General features: G+C 44.0%; 2 protein-coding genes, 1 long non-coding RNA gene and 1 pseudogene across 3 annotated transcripts; 2 read left to right on the top strand and 2 right to left on the bottom strand.

Moving 5' to 3' along the window:
• Positions 1-2,832: 2,832 nt before the first annotated feature.
• On the bottom strand, positions 2,833-8,049 carry LOC115768524 (TBC domain-containing protein kinase-like protein). The gene is made up of 5 exons (XM_030713115.1): positions 7,761-8,049; positions 6,266-7,678; positions 5,990-6,196; positions 4,646-5,214; positions 2,833-3,214 (listed from the first exon to the last, which is right to left on the bottom strand). The coding sequence occupies exons 1-5, from the start codon at positions 7,963-7,965 to the stop codon at positions 3,110-3,112; spliced, it is 2,499 nt and encodes an 832-aa protein (XP_030568975.1). The 5' UTR covers positions 7,966-8,049; the 3' UTR covers positions 2,833-3,109.
• A 430-nt stretch (positions 8,050-8,479) lies between these two features.
• Positions 8,480-12,559, top strand: LOC115768522 (heparan-alpha-glucosaminide N-acetyltransferase). The gene is made up of 6 exons (XM_030713113.1): positions 8,480-8,776; positions 8,846-8,979; positions 9,610-9,731; positions 11,075-11,249; positions 11,311-11,972; positions 12,039-12,559. Exons 1-6 carry the CDS (start codon positions 8,633-8,635, stop codon positions 12,518-12,520), a joined length of 1,719 nt encoding a protein of 572 aa, XP_030568973.1. The 5' UTR covers positions 8,480-8,632; the 3' UTR covers positions 12,521-12,559.
• A 782-nt stretch (positions 12,560-13,341) lies between these two features.
• LOC115768515 lies at positions 13,342-14,904 on the bottom strand (annotated as a pseudogene).
• A 2,119-nt stretch (positions 14,905-17,023) lies between these two features.
• On the top strand, positions 17,024-17,375 carry LOC115768523. The gene is made up of 3 exons (XR_004018566.1): positions 17,024-17,099; positions 17,166-17,220; positions 17,287-17,375. It is a non-coding gene; the product is annotated as an uncharacterized LOC115768523 (long non-coding RNA).
• Positions 17,376-18,597: the final 1,222 nt, after the last annotated feature.

Below are 18,597 nucleotides of genomic sequence, written 5' to 3'. Positions count from 1 at the left end.
TCTAGAAATCTTATTTGGAGCATATACACATAGATATATATATATGTACAAATAATAATCTATCTAAAATGTTAAATATACGATACTTATGTATATTTCACATTTTTAATCAAATTAGTGTTTAAAATCCAATTGTATGCAAATTGTTTGCAACTTCAAACAGACACATAACAAATTATACAAGCATATCATAAGTTTTACAATTGTTGATAAATTTGAACCAGCGACTGCTCGCTTGTTAGTCCGACGCTCAGACACCAAATTGATATTTGCCGCTTAGCTTGAAGCGCGAATTCTTCAAACCCCGTCATACTTCTCAAGTTTGTCAGTGTCATAGTCATTAAATATTAGTTAAATATTAAAATACAAAAGACGCTACAAATTTGAAAGCTTATATTTCGAATGAAACAAAAACTTTGAATTTCCGAAGCACACAATTTTAAGAATTTCTATAGCATGTACACATATTTATGATTTCTACGGAGTGAACTTTTTAAAAATTGTAAATTAGGCAATTTTAATTCAAATTAAATAAAAGATAGCGTTTTTCTAAGATAGAAAATTTAAAATAAATGAAAAATAAAACTATTTTTCGGCAATTTTGACTTTACGAAATTTGTAATATTTTACAAATTCGAATCAGCTCAAGATTCGCTTCAAAAGCTAGCAAAATAATATAAGATATTATATATAAGTAATATATGCAACAAATAATTCGTGTTCTTATTGGATAAAATTGTCCCATCTCTATGCCAAATACACACTTGATCATTTAAATATAAATAAGAAATACAAAAATTATATGAATATTCGTGTTCTTATTGGATTGAATCTAACCCCATCTCTATGCCCATACACACGCACACGCATACATACACACTTGGTCAGCTTGGCAGCAGTTATGCAAAGCAGCGTCGCTTTGGTGAGCGTCGCGTCGCGTCGCATCGCGTCGCGTCACGTCGCTTTAGGGTTGCCGCAGAGCAGAGCTTTGATTTGCGTTCGCCCTGTCTCTAGGCCTAGTGCGCAATTTGGGCCAAGCGGCAATCCTGAAGCCATGGCCTGGAATCGATACTTGTTGTCCTCACACACACACACACACACACTGGCACACACTCATCAAAAATTTAATCAACCCAAATACAAAGAAGCACGCGCGCCCATAATAGTAAAAAATTTGCATTGAAATTGAAATGAGTTATGCCGTTAAATGTGCTCCATTCCGCAGCCGCTCAGTCGCTTAACAGTTAGCCGAGGGCGGCCATATTAATAACAACTCTCTCCCCTAATACACAGCAATACACGCATACACACGCCTGTATGTATACACTCGACCCATTAACACACAGAAAAGTATGCAATAAAAAAAAATGGCCAAGCTCTTGCGTCATATGCCCAGGAATCATCTTGGAATCGTGTTTGCAAATACGCACACACGCACACAATTTATCATCCCAATAAGAAACTTGTTGGGCAGGCACGCGCGCGTCAACCACCAGCACCAGCAGCAGCAGCAGCAGCAGCAGCGGCAGCGGCAGGCGCTGTCGCCGTCGCCATCAGTTGTCGGTCTGTTGATAGCAATATGAGGGCGCCATAAACAACAAATGCGCTGGTGGTGGCGGCCCCCAACCACACCACAACCTCCATTGTTTGCGTGTGTGTGTGTGTGTGTGTGTTGAGTGAGATTACAAAGAGAAGACTTCATCATTTTCGTTTAAGTGATTCATTGGTCAGTTAAATAGTTTTTATGATGCTGCGCGCAATGACGGCGACGCTGACGTTGACGTTGACGACGCAGCTGCTGCGCACACAGACACACACACACACACTACGGCAAAGCATGTTGTCATTTTTATCAGCATATGCATGTACCTATACACACACACACTAACATACACATGTGCATGTGTATTGTACAATTTGCAAACACAAAAAAAAAAAAGACACGAAGAAAAGTAAAACGTTGACGCTGCAAACATAACATCATCAGCGAACAAAAACAACGACAACAACAACAACAACAAGAACAATAAAAAAAACGTACAAATTCCATTTCACAAAATACATTCAGACACCCCCACAGAAAATGCGCCCACCTGTTTCATTGCGTTTGGCACTGCGTTGTATATATATATAGTGGTATATATATATATGTGTGTGTGTTGACATCTGCACGCGTGGCCAATTAGTTAATGCATTGCGTCGCAATTGTTGTTACGCGTATTGCAATTTTCGCACCTGGATTTCAACGCGCAGAACTTTTTCTCTTTTCTACTTTTTTTTTTCTTGAATTTTTTTTTTTTATTGCTCTTACGTTAACATTAACCGTGTCGTGTGAAGCAACTTCATCAAACTGAGCCCACCAAGTAAACAAACGTAATTTGCGCAACGTGAAGCTAACATGGAGCTGTTAACGCTGACAGCGTCGTAAGCTGCACTGCTAACGCAAATCGGAGCACTTTTGCGCAAATGTAAAACGTTCAAATTAAATGCGTAATTACGCACAAAATTTCTGTTAAATACAGTAACAGCGACGCAAAAATGAGCCACGGATACTGTTAAGATTATCTAAATTTTAAAAGAAAATTTGATTGAGAGAAAAAATGTTGAAAAACATTTAAAGAAAATTGTTGGAAGAAAACATGAATGGAAAATTAACTAAATTTCAGTTACTCAATTGATGGCAGAAAAAATCGATTCATAATCAAATGTTAAGTTAATGTTAAAAAATTATTTATTGGATGCCTTTTTCCCCATTTCATTTCTAGACCCTTTCGATTTGGTTGTCATATTGTCTTGAAAATCGTATAAGGACCGAAGTTAACATAGAATTTTCGTGCATATTTTACACCAAAGCGAAAGGGAAGGCAATATAAAACACGAACATGCTTATTCAAAGTATTCAAAGTATTCCAAAATATGAAAATAATTCGAGTATAATCGAGTACAATGCAGATTTATAAAACTTGGTTAATACACACACAATATGCTTATTTACATAAATTGCTAGATATATATATATGTATATACGATTATAAAAAGAGTACAATTAATGCGGTTTGAGCTTAAGCTAGGATTGGGTTCGGGCTCCATGGAGCCACGCACAGCTCCATCAATTCGAGATGAGTATATTTGGCTCAATTGAGTGAAGGACATTGAAGCCCTTGTGTAGGATGCAGGTGCGCAGCACGCCGCAGGCGACCAAAAACTGAGAGAACTGCAAAGACAACGATAGCAAATTACAACCAGCTACAAATGCTCTAGTCGGAAGTTACCGACTAGACGGTAAAATACGTACAAGCAGGCTATACACTAGGGAAAATCAAATGTTGTATAAGATCGGCTCTCAAAGTCCGATCTTAGCCTGATTTTGCAGAGCTTATGTGCAGCAATGCAAAAAGTTGAACATTTTCTATCTGTATAATCTGTTATCTATCTACTATATATATATATATCTATCTATCTATCTATATATCTATCTATCTATATATCTGTCTATCTATCTATCTATATATCTGTCTATCTATCTATCTACCTATATATATATCTGTCTGTCTATATATCTATCTATATATCTATATATCTGTCTATCTATCTATCTATCTATCTATCTATATATCTGTCTGTCTATATATCTATCTATATATCTATATATCTGTCTATCTATCTATCTACCTACATATATATCTATCTACCCATATATATATCTGTCTATCTATCTATCTATATATCTGTCTATCTATCTACCTATATATATATCTGTCTGTCTATATATCTATCTATATATCTATATATCTGTCTATCTATCTATCTATCTATCTATCTATATATCTGTCTGTCTATCTATCTATCTATATATCTATCTATCTATATATCTGTCTGTCTATCTATCTTTCTATCTACATGTCTATCTATCTGTCTATCTATCTATCTGTCTATCTATCTATCTGTCTATATATATATCTGTCTATCTATCTATCTATATATCTATCTATCTATCTATCTGTCTACCTATATATATATCTGTCTATCTATCTATATATCTATATATATATCTATCTATCTATCTATCTACCTACATATATATCTATCTACCCATATATATATCTGTCTATCTATCTACCTATATATATATCTATATATCTATACATCTATCTATCTGCCTATCTATCTATCTATATCTGTCTATCTATCTGTCTATCTATCTATATATCTGTCTGTCTATCTATCTATCTATATATCTATCTATCTATCTATCTGTCTACCTATATATATATCTGTCTATCTATCTATATATCTATATATCTATCTATCTGCCCATCTATCTTTCTATATATCTGTCTATCTATCTATTTATATATATGTCTATCTATCTATCTATATCTGTCTATCTATCTTTCTATATCTCTCTATATATGTACCATATATATATATATATATCTGCCTATCTATCCATCTATATCTATTGTATCTACCATCTACTATATAATAATAATTATACATATATCCACATATCAAATGTGGCTCTTAGATAGTTTCCCATCGGACAGATATCGGATGCACATGGTCCTAATCAAGAGCTTATATGCTATGGACTCGATGTGGCTTTCTTAAAGCCTTCCCATGCGTACAGCTTATGCCAACTGACCTCGACGGCGTGCTGATGTATATTGCTGACGCAGACGACAATGCGTTGGCGCAGCTGCGCCTCCAGCTGCGGCACTTGTAGCGCCTCGAGACGCTGTTCGCCCAGCTGCACGGTGGCAAAGGGTATATTGATGCTGTGCGGCACATGGACGCGTCCGTATTCGACAACGCTGCGCAAATCGATGAGTGCCAGCTGCTCGGGCTGCTGCATCAGCAGCTGATGCACATCCTTGGCGCTGATGCGCGGACACTGCTCCGCCTGCAGATGACGCAGCTCCACATCCGCCAGCCCAATGTCCAGCACATGTGCCGGCTGCGTGCGCAGCGCGTGCTGGCGATGCGTGATGCTCTTCGGCGTGCACTCGTACATCTTTTGCGATTCGATCACACAGCTCTCCATCACGATGTCGGGCAGGTCGGAGAAGAGCAAGATGCACTCGTTGAATCCGGAACTGAGCAGCGTGCTCTTCAGCTGTTTCAGTATTGCGACGCCAATGAACAGCGGATACGAGCTGTCGCCCAGCATCAGCTTGTCCCACAAATGCAATATCTTGTGCAGCGGAAAAACGTCTGCATAAAAAACAAAGAATCCATTTGAATACAGGTATATTTATGCATAGATAACTGTGTGCTCCGGCTGATTGACTGATTGACTGATTGATTATACGGCATTCCACCTGCAGCTGTGGAAAATTGGTGGAAAACTGTTGTGTGAAACTTCCTTCCTTCTTTAAGAAACATTAATTTCGGATATCTTTCACACTTTTCGCAAATCCACGCCTTGTTGAAAGTGAGCTGAAAGTTGACTTGGTGAAAGTTTTGCGTTCAAAAGTTCTTTGTGCAAATTTAATTTGAGACGTGTTTGAAAAACTTAATTCCACAGTTCCATTTGGGTAATCCACCTTTCCATCTGGTTGGAATATGTTGCAAAGTTGCATTCCACTTATATTCCACCATTTCATGTGGGGTGGAAACTGTTGCATTCTATTAATCTTTCAACTGGGTATTCCACCTTTTAATATGTCACAAAAAGTTGCATTCCACCAATATTCCACCATTCCATCTGGGTGGAATATGTTGCAAGTTGTTCTATTGCAATAATATTCTTATTCCACTTATATTCCACCATTTCATGTGGGGTGGAAAATGTTGGATTTTACTTAACTCTCATCATTGCATCTGTTTTTCTTGCATTCTATTAACATTTCATCCATGGATGTTCCACCAATATTCCGCCTATATTCCACCAAAGCAGGTGAAATTTCAGAGAGCACGTATTGGCGTCCAACAATCAATCAATCAGCTGGTGTCAGTCGGTGAAACACAGGAGACAGAATCTACATACGTGAGAACATGGTCAGGAACCAGGGTATCGCGAACAGCTCCGGTATAAAGTTAATGCTGGCCAAGTGCTGGGCCAAGAGCGGCTCATGGAATGCGCTCAGCTGTGAGAATTTGCTCAGATATTCCTTAATAATGGCCGAGTTATCCTTGAGGAAAAACCACTGCAGATACTTCGGTATGAAACGGTACAGACTCAGAAATGCAAGCTCTGCAGAGGATTACAAGAGAGTTTATCAGATTCCATTTGAATTTCTTTGAGGGAACGCCTCGCACTTACCCTCATTGTTGAAATTGAGATAGAGAAAGGGCGCGGTCAGCGAGTCGAGCCCCTGCCAATAGACATACTGCGGATGGGCCGTCACCCAGGCCTTGAGCAGACGCTTCAGCTTGCGATGGCCGTCCGGCGACGAGAGCAGCTCATCATACTGATGGCAGCGCGGTATGTCCACCTCGATCTGGCGATCCGTGCTTGTGGCCGTGAACTTGTCGATTTTCGCATAGCTCGCATTGGGCAGCACGCCCAGCAGGGCCGCCCAGATGGGGCCGCGCAACAGCGGCGGTATATCAATGGCCGCCTCCCGCTGCAGCTGCTCGGCCGTGTGCGGATAGCCCAGCAGCAGGCGTGTAAAGAGTCGCACGCGCCGGAACTGATACTCAATGTCGCGTTCGCGTATGAGCAGAGGCAGTTCCTGCTGTTGCTGTTGCTGCTGCTGTTGTTGCTGCTGCTGCTGATGCTGCGGCTGCAGGCGTTGCGTGTGCAGCAGCGGAAAGTAGACGCTGGCGGGCAGGCGGCTGAGTCGCTGCAGAAGGGGCTGCAGCTTGAGCAGCACGACGCGCTCGTCCATCAGATGCGATTGGCTGCGCGGCGGGCAGACGCTGGCGCCGCTCAGACGGACAATTTGCGGCAGTGACAAAATGGGCGCCTCGCTGCGTATGAGTCCCTCCTTTTTCAGTTCCGCCTGCACATCACCGCCGGCCAGCTGCCACAGGTGATAGATCTGCGCCAGCGGACAGCGCAGCAGCAGCGGCAACGGCAACGACGGCGATGACTCCGCAACGTTCGCTTGACTGTGCTCGCCCAGCGCTGCAAAGCAGGCGTGCTGCAGCAGCTCGGCGGGCAGCGGTCGCTGTGCCGGCAGCACGCTCAGACAACGCTCGAGCAGCTCGCGCACGGGCAATGGCAGCTGCCGATACCGATCCCAGCGCTGATGTTCCCGTGCTATTTTCTCGACAACGCCGCCGGTGTTGGCGTTGCGCGCAAATGCCAACAGCTTCCAGGCAATGTTGCTCAGCTTGAGCTTGGGCCAGAGCTCCGTTTGCAGCAGCTGTTCCAGCAACAGCATGGCCCAGGCCCAAATGTCGCTCTTGATGTTGTCGTTGGCGCCAAGCAGACACTCCGGCGCCATATAGCGTATATTGCCAATGGGAAAGGGCACATAGGCGCCGCCCTTGGTCATATAGTGCATGCCATAATTGAAGAGCTTAACGCGCACAGCTCCCGCACGGCTCTCTACAAGTATGTGGCGCGGCTCCAGATTGTGCACGACCAGCTTGTGCCCGTGCAGCACATGCAGACCGCTGGCCACCTGCTGGAAAATGCACAGCATCTGTGCGGTGCTCGTCGACGTTTGCCGCTTCACGTGCTCCACCAGCGTGCAGCCCACGTACTCCGAGACCACAATGGTGCGCTCTACAAATAATAAGAAGACACTGGAATAAATTGTACACCGGGCAGGGAATAATGCAGTTGGCCTTGTCACGTCAGCGTTTACCATGCTTGCTGCGCACCACGTCCAGGTACTGACACAAATGCTCATGCTGCAGCTCCTTGAGCCGCTGGGAACGCCCCAAAATTGCAATCGAATTGGGCGTTAGGGGCAGGCCATTGCTGCCGCAGACATCGCCCGGATGCAGTTTGGCAAAGAATGTGATGGCGCAGAGGCGTCGCGTCTCCGTTGTGCCGGTGCCAGTGGCCATTTGGGGGGCGGGCGTTGATCAAAACACACACAGCCACGGGGCCTGTAGCCAAAGGGCAGCAACAATTATTTGCCACTCATCAGCGCAATCAGCTGTTACGTGCAGCGTTGTCGTTATCGATAAACAGCGCTCATTGTCAACACTGCTTGACCATTGCACAACACTGCAACAAGTTTGTTTATGCTCATGCACTAACCAGTGTGACCCCCAACACTTTCACAAGCTACATGCGACGCCCCTTAATAATATTGAACTTTTTTTCAAATTATATATTAACAAGTTATTATTAATTAACTTAATTTGAATTTTCTTTTAATTAGAATTGCAGCAATTACTTGCCTTTTGTGTGTTTTCTGTTACCGTTAGAGTCTGAGTCTATTTGCTCTTGCCACCACGTGGTGAGGGTATTCATTATTCACCACGCTGCAGTTAGCTGCAACTGCTTGGCATATTTTTGTTGTTGTGTTTGTGTTTTGTTTTTATTGCGCACTCGAAATAGTTTCCATTTCGTTTTGTATATAAAAAAAGGCGTTGATATGGCAATTTTGCAGCAGCTTGAGCGCAGTTAGTCGTCAACGGCGCCATATCGAGTGCGCGCTCCGCACTGCCGAACTGGCAAACAATTGAGAATTGTCTGTGTAGACTTCGACTTGAATTGCGCACAAGTATGTCGTTTCTGGTGGAGTACACGGAGCCCCATTGGCGGGATTTGGATATGCGCGCCCTGGGCGCCGACGAGGCCTATATGTATTTGCAGACGCAGCATGCGGAGCCAAGCTATCTATATACCCTTTCCGATGAATGTTATACGGTATGTCAACACAATTTCCCGCCACATTGCATTAAAAAGCTTTAATTGCTGTTGTTGTTGTATTTGCAGTGTCCGTTTACCAAAGTGAAAGCTCTGCCCGCCGCTGGCGCGCTGCCGCTGGAACCGTTAAAGCTCAGCACCGCATACCCGTTGAGTTTCAAAATTTATGCACACGATCAGGGTCACTATGCCTACGAGAATGTGTATGTGTTGCAATCGGTGTGTGTGTGTGTGCACGTCTCTCTGTGTATGTGTGTCTTACTAGGTTCTAGCGTTGAGCGCGTTTCGTGTTTTTCTCGTGACACGAATATGCAAAGGATTTTCGTCTACTTAACGACAAATTTCGTGCAAGCACGTGATCGTGTTCAGGCAAAAGGGAATTTTTATCGTTAATTAATGATCTTTTTGATTTTGTTGTTCATCAAGCTTAGAATATTATCGGTTAATTGTTACAAAAGCTCATAAGATAATGCTATATTTGTGCTTTATAAATGCAAATGTATATATATATATATATATACCTTGCCTAGATCTATGATCGTAACTGCAAATTTTGTCGTCTGTGAGTATCGTTTCGCTAAAAATGCGGCACGCGCCCATCTCTACTACGCTCAGACACACATATGCTATCTGCATATGCACATGCATATATAGTATATGCATATTTATATATGTATGCAATAATATTATCATGACATCTGTTTACAAGCTATTCTTATGAGTGTGGGCGTGCGTGTGTGTGCGTGCGCGTTTGTGTGTGTGTACTTTAAGCTTATTCACTTGATTTCTCTTTTATGCGCTCTTCTTCTCTCTCCTCACCCACCCCCCCGCAGCTCATCGTTGTGCGCGCTGCGTCGCAGCGATCTACAAGAATTTGGCGTGTATAACCTCACACTACTGGCCAATGGCAGCTGCAGCTTTACCGTTGACAAGCCCGGCGTTCCCATTAATTACGGTAAGTGCCAATTTCCTCCGTTAGCCAATCTAATCGCCATTATCATCAAAAATCATCTACTTATAATGTAAATGCTTAGGCAGCATATTGAGGGGCCTTTTGTTGTTGTTGTTGTTGTTTTTGCTTAGATCAAAAGTCGTACAGTATTCAGTCGCTAAAAGGAATTGTGAGCATTAAGAATTGTTTATAATTCTCAAAACGATTTTCTTATTTTTGACAAGTTGTTATCTCCGCTTTGAGTATGTATAATACTATATATAGTATATATACTAATCGTATATCATATCGGGTGTCAACATGCGAGTGACTACTGTAGCAAAAACTTGTACAGAGTCAGCTATTCTGGGCTCTATAATGGGGGTTTTCTCTGGTTCTCGGAACGGTCTGTTGTTGATGTGTACTTGTAATTGGAATTCCGATATGTTTATAGAAAATATTCAGGGAATGAATATTTAAAGCGAGTCTATTCCAAATTGATATGCTTTCGTTCGCCTGTTACATACATTTTCAAGAAAACATGCTTTGTTTTCCCCATTTTCAATGGTTTCAGGGCTTAAATGGTTCGAAACCCTCTCCCTTCTCCCTCCCTCTCTCTCTCTCCCTCTATCCCTCTCTATTTCACTCTTTCTCCATCTTTATCGCTCTCTCTTTACCGATCCCCTTATCTCCCTCTCTTTCCTTGCCCATCGTTTTTTCAATTTCAAGCGTAGTCTATTTTACAATTCTCTCTTGTGCTGTGTCCGTAAACGTTTTACAAGCACATCAGGTTTTAGTATAGGGACCTGATATGATAGGATTCGTAAACGTTTTACTAGCTGAGCTGCACGAGTTCGAATTCCTCGATTTGTTTCTCCCTATATATGAATTCCTCGATTCCTCTGTGATTCCTCAATACGGAAACGTTTGGCAGAGCTACACACGTACTAATGCTGTCTTTATGATATTTAAATACCTTGCTTTGTAAACGTTTTACTGGCAGCACTTTCTCGATTCGCAAACGTTTTACTGGCAGAGCTGCACACGTGCTGCGCCTGTCTGTATGATATATGTTATATGAATTCGTCGATGCGTCCTTCCCCATGATATTCCAACTCCTCGATTCATCTCTCTCTCTAAGATATTTAAATTCCTCAATTCGTAAACGTTTTACTGGCAGCGATTTCTTGATTCGTAAACGTTTTACTGGGAGCGCTTTCTCGATTCGCAAACGTTTTACTGGCAGCGCTGAATTCCTCGATTCATCCCACTTTTCAATTCGTCTCTGTCTATAATATATAAATTCATTGATTCGTAAACGTTTCACTGGCATCATTTGAATTGACATACTGTACTTACCCCGCCAGCCTTCCTGTCCGTCTTTGTGCTGGTGGCAGCGCTGGTCATCCTGCTGAAGCTGATCAGTTGCATCTGGAAACGTTATCGCTACGATGAGGCGGACGCCGTGGCGGACAGCATTGGGGATGCCGCGGCGAAGGCGACGCAGCGCAAGCGGCTGCGCAGTCTGGACACGTTCAGAGGGTAAGTGAATACCCTGTAATCGGTATACCCTGTAATCGGCATACGCTGGCCTCTTTTGCAGCCTGTCCATTGTGCTGATGATATTCGTGAACAGCGGCGGCGGCGGCTACAGCTGGATTGAGCACGCCGCCTGGAACGGCCTCCATCTGGCCGATCTGGTCTTTCCCAGCTTCCTGTGGATCATGGGCGTTTGCATACCCCTATCGATAAAGTCGCAACTGGGGCGTGGCATCAGCAAATCGCGTATTTGCGGGCGCATCGTTTGGCGTTCGTGCAAACTGTTTGCGATTGGACTGTGCCTCAACTCGACAAATGGCCCCCAGCTGGAGCAGCTGCGTCTGATGGGCGTGCTGCAGCGCTTTGGCATCGCCTTCCTGGTTGTTGGCCTGCTGCACACGGTGTGCAGCCGGCGGGATCAGCTCAGTCCGCAGCGCGCCTGGGAGCGCGCCATCTATGACATCTGCCTGTTCAGCGGCGAGCTGGCCGTGCTCCTGGCCCTGATTGCCGCCTATTTGGGCCTGACGTTCGGCCTGCCGGTGCCGGGCTGTCCGCGCGGCTATCTCGGACCCGGCGGCAAGCACAACAATGCCGCCAATCCCAATTGCATTGGCGGCGCCGCCGGCTACATTGATCGCCAGGTGCTCGGCAATGCCCACATCTATCAGCATCCGACGGCCAAATATGTCTACGATGCAACCGCCTTCGATCCGGAGGGTGTCTTTGGTAGGTGCCAGCGAAACCTGCTTTTCCACATCCACATCTTCTAATTTCTTCTCCCTTCCTTTGCAGGCTGCCTGCTGAGCGTGGTGCAAACGCTGTTGGGCGCCTTTGCCGGCGTCACGCTTCTGGTGCACGCCACGTGGCAGGCGCGTCTCAAACGCTGGCTGCTGGGCGCCACGCTTCTGGGCCTGCTGGGCGGCGCTCTGTGCGGCTTTACCAGGGAGCAGGGCATCATTCCCGTGAACAAGAATCTGTGGTCCCTTTCGTTTGTGTTCGTGACCGTTGCCCTGGCCCTGGTGCTGCTCTCGCTGCTCTACTATGTGGTCGATGTGCGCCAGCTGTGGTCCGGCTATCCGTTCACCGAATGCGGCATGAATGCCATCATCATGTATGTGGGCCATACGATCATGCACAAAATGTTGCCCTGGCATTGGCGCATCGGCGCAATGAATACGCACTTTCTGCTGCTGCTGGAGGCCGTATGGAACACGCTCATCTGGGTGGGCATCGCTCTCTATCTGGACGCGCGACAGTTCTACTATAGTCTCTAAAACGTTTGTCGAATTTGTCAATTAAATATGTTTCTCCCATCTGAACTTTATCTCATTTACGGACACTTTATATCGGAGCTAACTTTCCATATAGATGACCCAATGCCATGCTCATAATACATTATTACCATATATATATATATATATATATATCGGAACAGTTGTTCGATTAATTACATTCCTTACTAATACGGCAAAGTAGATTAAATGTCCCTGATATCTATTTCTATACTCGTCTGACTAACTCTATGGCAACTATATGATATACTGCTTCGTTGTGGACAAGGATTTGCCTCTATATAAAGTGAAGCTTGTAAGAAATCTTGCGAAACAAAACAAGTTTTTCAAGCGTGGTTTGAACCAGCGCGCTACGATTATTGCCTCCCTTTAAGGGACCCATCTATAAAGGTCTGCATCCCACAAAAAAAAAGGCTGACTATATCACGCTTCGAACTAGCTTCCTGTCGTCGAGTGCAGTCCAGCTTTTATCCATCAGTGTCTTGGTTTAAGCGTCTGAAAATATTTAATATATTTTAATTAAACAATTCCATGCGAATTCATAATTGCTAGAAATGTTGCAAGCCTTACCGTTGCCAGCCAAAATTGGCATCTTCCACAGGGGTCATATCTAAACCCAATGCTTGGGTTTAGTGTGTTTGGTTGGGTTGGCCCACTTTTCGGGTTTCGCTTCAATAAATAGCACAAAATGAATTGGGATTTCGGTTTTCAACCGGAACGCAAACTAACATACCTGCAATTCGACTATGTCCAATCATTTATTTTGATGAAAGCCAGCGTCACGCTGAGCGCCGAGATATTTGCTAGAGGCAAAGGAGAAGCAAGCTCAGCAACAGTCCGATCCAGACCAGGACAAATATCACGTGCAGCTCCTGCAGGCCCAGCATTCGGTAGCTGCTCGACTGCAGTGCTCTCAAGTGGCTCTCGTCCAGCTCCTACGGAGCGCATCCAATTGATCTTCTCGTTGAGCGCATCGATCAGAAAGGAGTGCTTCCTGAGGTACATGGTCACCCAAGCGATTGTACATCAAGAAGATTTCGAGCACAGTGGCGGCCACCTGCCGTTTGTCCCATGGACGCTCCGCTAGGTAATGCAGGGGCTGCAGCAGGGTGCCGTCGCCATCGAGCATGCGGAATCGCATCTGCTGCACGGTGGGTATCTCGGCGAGCACATCGTGAATGCCAGCCGAGAGTACCACTGTGTAATTGTGGGCCACCAGCTCCTCGATGGACTGCGGCAGCCGATTCAGCTGCTGCGTCCGTATCAGATGGTAGAGCAGCCCCTGGTATATGGTGCGTATGAGTAATGTGTAGAGCATCAGCATGATGCAGTGCACACGCTTGGCGATCGAACGCGGCGTCTGCAGCATGGGCATGCCCACGAAGATCAGCACCAGGTTGAGCCAGACGGAGCCCTGCTCCCTAGGCAGCAGCAGTCGGTCCATTGCCAGGTGCAGCAGGAGCGAAAGTGCGAGCACAAGGCCAATGGCCAGCCAAATCGTAGTTGGGTATGGATAGAGCAGAATGTCCAGGGAGCTCAGCTCATATGTGATGCCCAAAACGCCAAACCGGAGGCTCGTCTGATGATAGTTGTGGGTCGATGTGGCCAGCAGGCTGTGTGCCACCGTCTGACGAATGCCGCCCACACACAGATCCGCCTCGCCACGTTGCAACTGCCAACAGAACAAAGAGAAGATAGTCATTTGGGTGGAGGAGTAGACAACATGTCACTCACCATTTGCAGCATTCTATTGCCCAACAGGCCCGGTCCAGGCGGTGGCTCGCGCACCTGGATGGTCAGGTTGAGTCTCTGGATGAGCGTTTGCAAGAGGCGCCCCTCGAGGCCGCCAACGATGCGCGCATCGGATCCCGCTGTCGCCTCCAGCTAGAGGAACGGCGGCATATGCCAGAGTGCGGCACGAAGAGGGCAGCCAAAGAAGTTGCCCAGTTTGCGGGGGAAGATCTGCGGATGGAGCATGTGGCTGCCATTGTAGCGATTGATCAGCTGTGGACTCATATCAGCACAGCTCTGCGGACCAAACGGCAGATACGTGTACAAGAGGATCTCCCCGTTGGCCCTCTGCACCTGGACGTTGCAATTGATGAGCTGGTGGCGCCAGCAGTGCGCAAAGATGCGGCGCATCTCGCCGAACAGCAGACGATCGCGCGCCTGCAGAAAGATGTAGTAGTGCTCGTTGTAGTTGTAGTCACGGGCATAGGACTCCACCTCGATCTCTGCAAAGGCCGCATACGAGTCCGTGAATATGAGATTGTAATGCCTGCGACGATTAGCCGGCGCAGCATTCCCTCCTGCGCTATGACAATCTGGAGCGGAGCTATGCCCCAGCTGCGAAAGAGTATGCTCATCAAATGTGCCAGCCATTAGCACCCAGCTGGGGCTGGGCACTCAGCAGAGGTTCATCCATGCTCCAAGTTTATCATTTAACTTTTACGCTAATTGCCTGTAAGTAGTTTATGATTAATGATACATTGGATAAGTGGTTGCAACATGCCTGATTGTTTTTTTATGGCTTCTCTCGCTGATTTATTGTCTTTTCTTCGTTTTATCGCATTTAATTTTGCATTTGCTGATTTACAGTTAAGTTCGAATATTTGTACTCAAGCGCAACCAACTTAACGTTTAGATAAAACGGTTGCAATGTTGCCAGATCGCTTGAAAGCAGTTGCCTAGCTTATGAAAAACAATCATAATATTTATATATATTTTACACCCTTCTCTTATACTAAATTACATATATTTATTGAATATATCAGTTAGTTGTGCTTTTTATAGGGTATCTGCCAGTCGAATCTAGCTAATTTTGTATGGTTTTTACTTGATTGAATTGTTGAATTTAAGAGTGCTCTGCATTATTTTTATGGCCTGGCAACTTCATGACCTACCGCAACAGGGCGTGCCTTAGCCTACTTTTAGTTCAGCCCAGCACACACACACTCACGCACACACACACTCACGCACACACACACTCACGCACACACACACTCACGCACACACACACTCACGCACACACACTCACGCACACACACACTCACACACACTGACACATTAATTTTTCCCACAGTTTTCAAAGCCTAATTATAATAACTGATACTGATACAAATGTAGATAATAAAATTTAGTTTAGGCTTTAGGGCCATGTGGGCCAATTACGTAATGTGGTCAAAACTGAAGCCATGGCGGACCAGGGTGGCTTTCAATGGGCTGTTAACAGAACGCACCAGAAAAGCGCGAGCTGCTAACAATTTTGATGAGCCGCAACTGGCTGAGTGTGTCTAGTATATGCGACGAGCAGATGCCCTTTACGCAATTGACTTTTATCTATGTATAACATTAGCAAATTCATGTTTAACATAATTAAGAGGCGATATTTATTGATATCATGAATAGGGGTTTTTCTGAATTGCAAGTCATTTCGTTTTCCTGGGGTCGCGCGTCCTTCCGCCTGTCACATAACTGTACACAAAAGCAATATACCCTTTAAGTCCATTGCCAATTGGTTTAGGGCATTAAAAGTGAATGTATGGCCGTTGTGGCTGCGCTTTAACAACTAATAAATAACATATGTAAGTAAAATGAAATGTTACTTTTCTCTCTCGCTCTTTCTGTTGTCGTGTCTTGCAAGAAGTTGTACCAACTAGTAAATACCCTGTTCTAAGCTGATCGGCATTCTTAAATAACTGTGGTGTTTATGTGGTTTGTTCCTTGACAAATTAGCAGAGCATAAAAATGGCGGCGAAAAGTGTTTACACATCAAAGCTCAGAAAAATACCCTAAAAATGCGTTTGTTCTTATATTCTACGTCAGTATATACTATATGAGGGCCTAGAAAATAAACAAAAAAAATACTTATCGATATCGATAGCAAGCTATCGATTGGAAATAAACATAAGCTGCGCCTCTCTTAAAACTATTTATACTTCGTGCTCGCTTCTGTCTGTTACATAAATGCGCACATAATCAAGATACCCACTTGTAATCGCTTTCAATGCTCGTACAGTTATTTAACACCTCTGGGCCAGGTGCATGGCACAGGTCACAGATGCCACGAACTGTCAGGCTGGCGATCAAAATAGATTTGTTATCAACGCATATTCACAATAGATTCGATCGTATCGCGTACAATATGATTATATATCTATTTGATGCAGCTATTGTTAAAGACGCCGTCACATCAAGTCCACGCAAATTATCTAATTTATTGTTTCGGCCACGCATATATTGGGGAGGGCGTGGCAAGCGACTTGTTTTGCCTCAATCAACTTGTTGACATACAAAATATATACATATATAATATCTTTTCACAAATCTTTCTTTTTATATCTATATTATATTTGCTTTTTCTAAAAAAAAAAGAAGAAAGATTAAAGCTTTCAGCTCTGAAAAGTGGTGTAAGCGCACGCTGACGAAACCGAAAGCAGGCGAACCACTTGCATCGACCTTGTGTAATATAATATAATGTAATATAATATAATATAGTGGGTAATACGCCCGCCTACCTATCTGAACTCGGGAACTATGGAAGCTGGAGCTACCAAATTTGGTATGTACTTTCTTGTATGCCTATGAAGCACATATAAGGCATATCTGTTAAAATAAAACGATCCAGCCAAATCCTACCTATCTGAACTCGGGAACTATGGAAGCTGGAGCTACCAAATTTGGTATGTACTTTCTTGTATGCCTATGAAGCACATATAAGGCATTTATATTTAAATAAAACGATCCAGCCAAATCCTGCCTATCTGAACTCGGGAACTATGGAAGCCGGAACCATGAAATTTCGTATGTAGTTACTTATACAGCTGTCAAGTTAGTATAAGAAATATCTATATAAATAAAACGATCCAGCCAAATCCTACCTATCTGAACTCGGGAACTATGGAAGCTAGAACTATAAAATTTCGTCTATGCCATTTTGTGCTCCTATAACAAACATATAAACAATATTTGTATATATAAATAAGCCAATCCAGGCAATACTGTCTACCTGTCTCAGACTCAGACTCAGGAACTTTCTATACGCTATATAAGGAAAACAATCCAGACAATGCTGTTTACCAATCGTAACTTGAGAATTATAAAAGCCAGAAACCCACCTAATTGGGTATGTTGCATTACCTTAAAATTATATCTAGAGTATCTTGCCTGTCTGAGCTGGGAAATTTCAGTTTTTTCGCTTCCAAATTAGCCGCACGCCTTGACGTAAATTGTTATTTAATTAAGCCAAAAACAACAAAGGAACAAAACAACAAACAACAAAAGTTAACAGAAGATTCTCGCATGGGTCAAAAACGTGGGCAAGGCCAAAGCCAAGCCAAGACCCTGAAACTAGCCGAGTTATAAGACATATTTTTTCTCAAATAAATCAGAAACAAAGTTAACTAACTTAGTATAAAAGTTTTGTTTGTGAGTTTTCCAACACTGGTCTCAACGACCTGCCGAGTCGCTGGGCCATAAGCCAAGACTCTGAAACTAGACTACTTATAAGACATATATTTTCCCAAATAAATCTGAAAAAAAGTTAGCTAATTTTCAAAAGTTGCGACTTTTTTCAACACTGGTCGTTGAGCTACTCGCATGGATCGAAAACGTGGCCCAAGCTAAAGCCAAGTCAAGACCCCGAAACTAGATTAGTTAGGCATATTTTTTCCCAAAATAAATCTGAATAAAAGTTAACTAATTTTGAAAAGTTGCAAGTTTTTCCAACACTGGTCGTTGAACTGCCGTCTCGCTGGGCCATTGTGGTGCCAACTTTCGCACTTTTGTGCTGCTCTCCAATTGTCGCCAGCCACCTGACCATCCGACCACCTGACCATCCGACTACCTGTCTAGCTGACCAGCTGACCACACCAATGCCAGGCGAAGAGCGCGTCATGAAATTGAAGTGCTTGTAAATTAAATGTGCGACAGCTGGCTGGCAAGTTCGTTGCCTAAGTCTTTCGTTTTCGGCCAAACGCCAACGCGGACGCCCCACCTCCCCCTCTCTCCCCACCCACCTCGCCGCGCCCAACTGAAAGAAACATTGCCAATTGTTCATC

The sequence above is a fragment of the Drosophila novamexicana genome, unplaced genomic scaffold (assembly GCF_003285875.2).
Source record: "Drosophila novamexicana strain 15010-1031.04,08,12 unplaced genomic scaffold, DnovRS2.1 tig00001813-arrow-arrow-pilon, whole genome shotgun sequence".
Classification (NCBI taxonomy): Eukaryota; Metazoa; Arthropoda; class Insecta; order Diptera; family Drosophilidae; genus Drosophila; species Drosophila novamexicana.
This window is presented reverse-complemented; position numbering and strand designations above follow the sequence as displayed.

Bases quoted from the DNA above. Each gene is read 5' to 3' on its own strand.
- LOC115768524 (XM_030713115.1), bottom strand. From the start codon at position 7,965: ATGGCCACTGGCACCGGCACAACGGAGACGCGACGCCTCTGCGCCATC. The intron at 6,197-6,265 runs GTAAGTGCGAGG...AATCCTCTGCAG, and splicing joins TCTCAATTTCAACAATGAGG to AGCTTGCATTTCTGAGTCTG. The intron at 5,215-5,989 runs GTATGTAGATTC...TTTTTTATGCAG, and splicing joins GTTCCTGACCATGTTCTCAC to ACGTTTTTCCGCTGCACAAG.
- LOC115768522 (XM_030713113.1), top strand. From the start codon at position 8,633: ATGTCGTTTCTGGTGGAGTACACGGAGCCCCATTGGCGGGATTTGGAT. The intron at 8,777-8,845 runs GTATGTCAACAC...TTGTATTTGCAG, and splicing joins TTTCCGATGAATGTTATACG to TGTCCGTTTACCAAAGTGAA. The intron at 11,973-12,038 runs GTAGGTGCCAGC...CTTCCTTTGCAG, and splicing joins CGATCCGGAGGGTGTCTTTG to GCTGCCTGCTGAGCGTGGTG.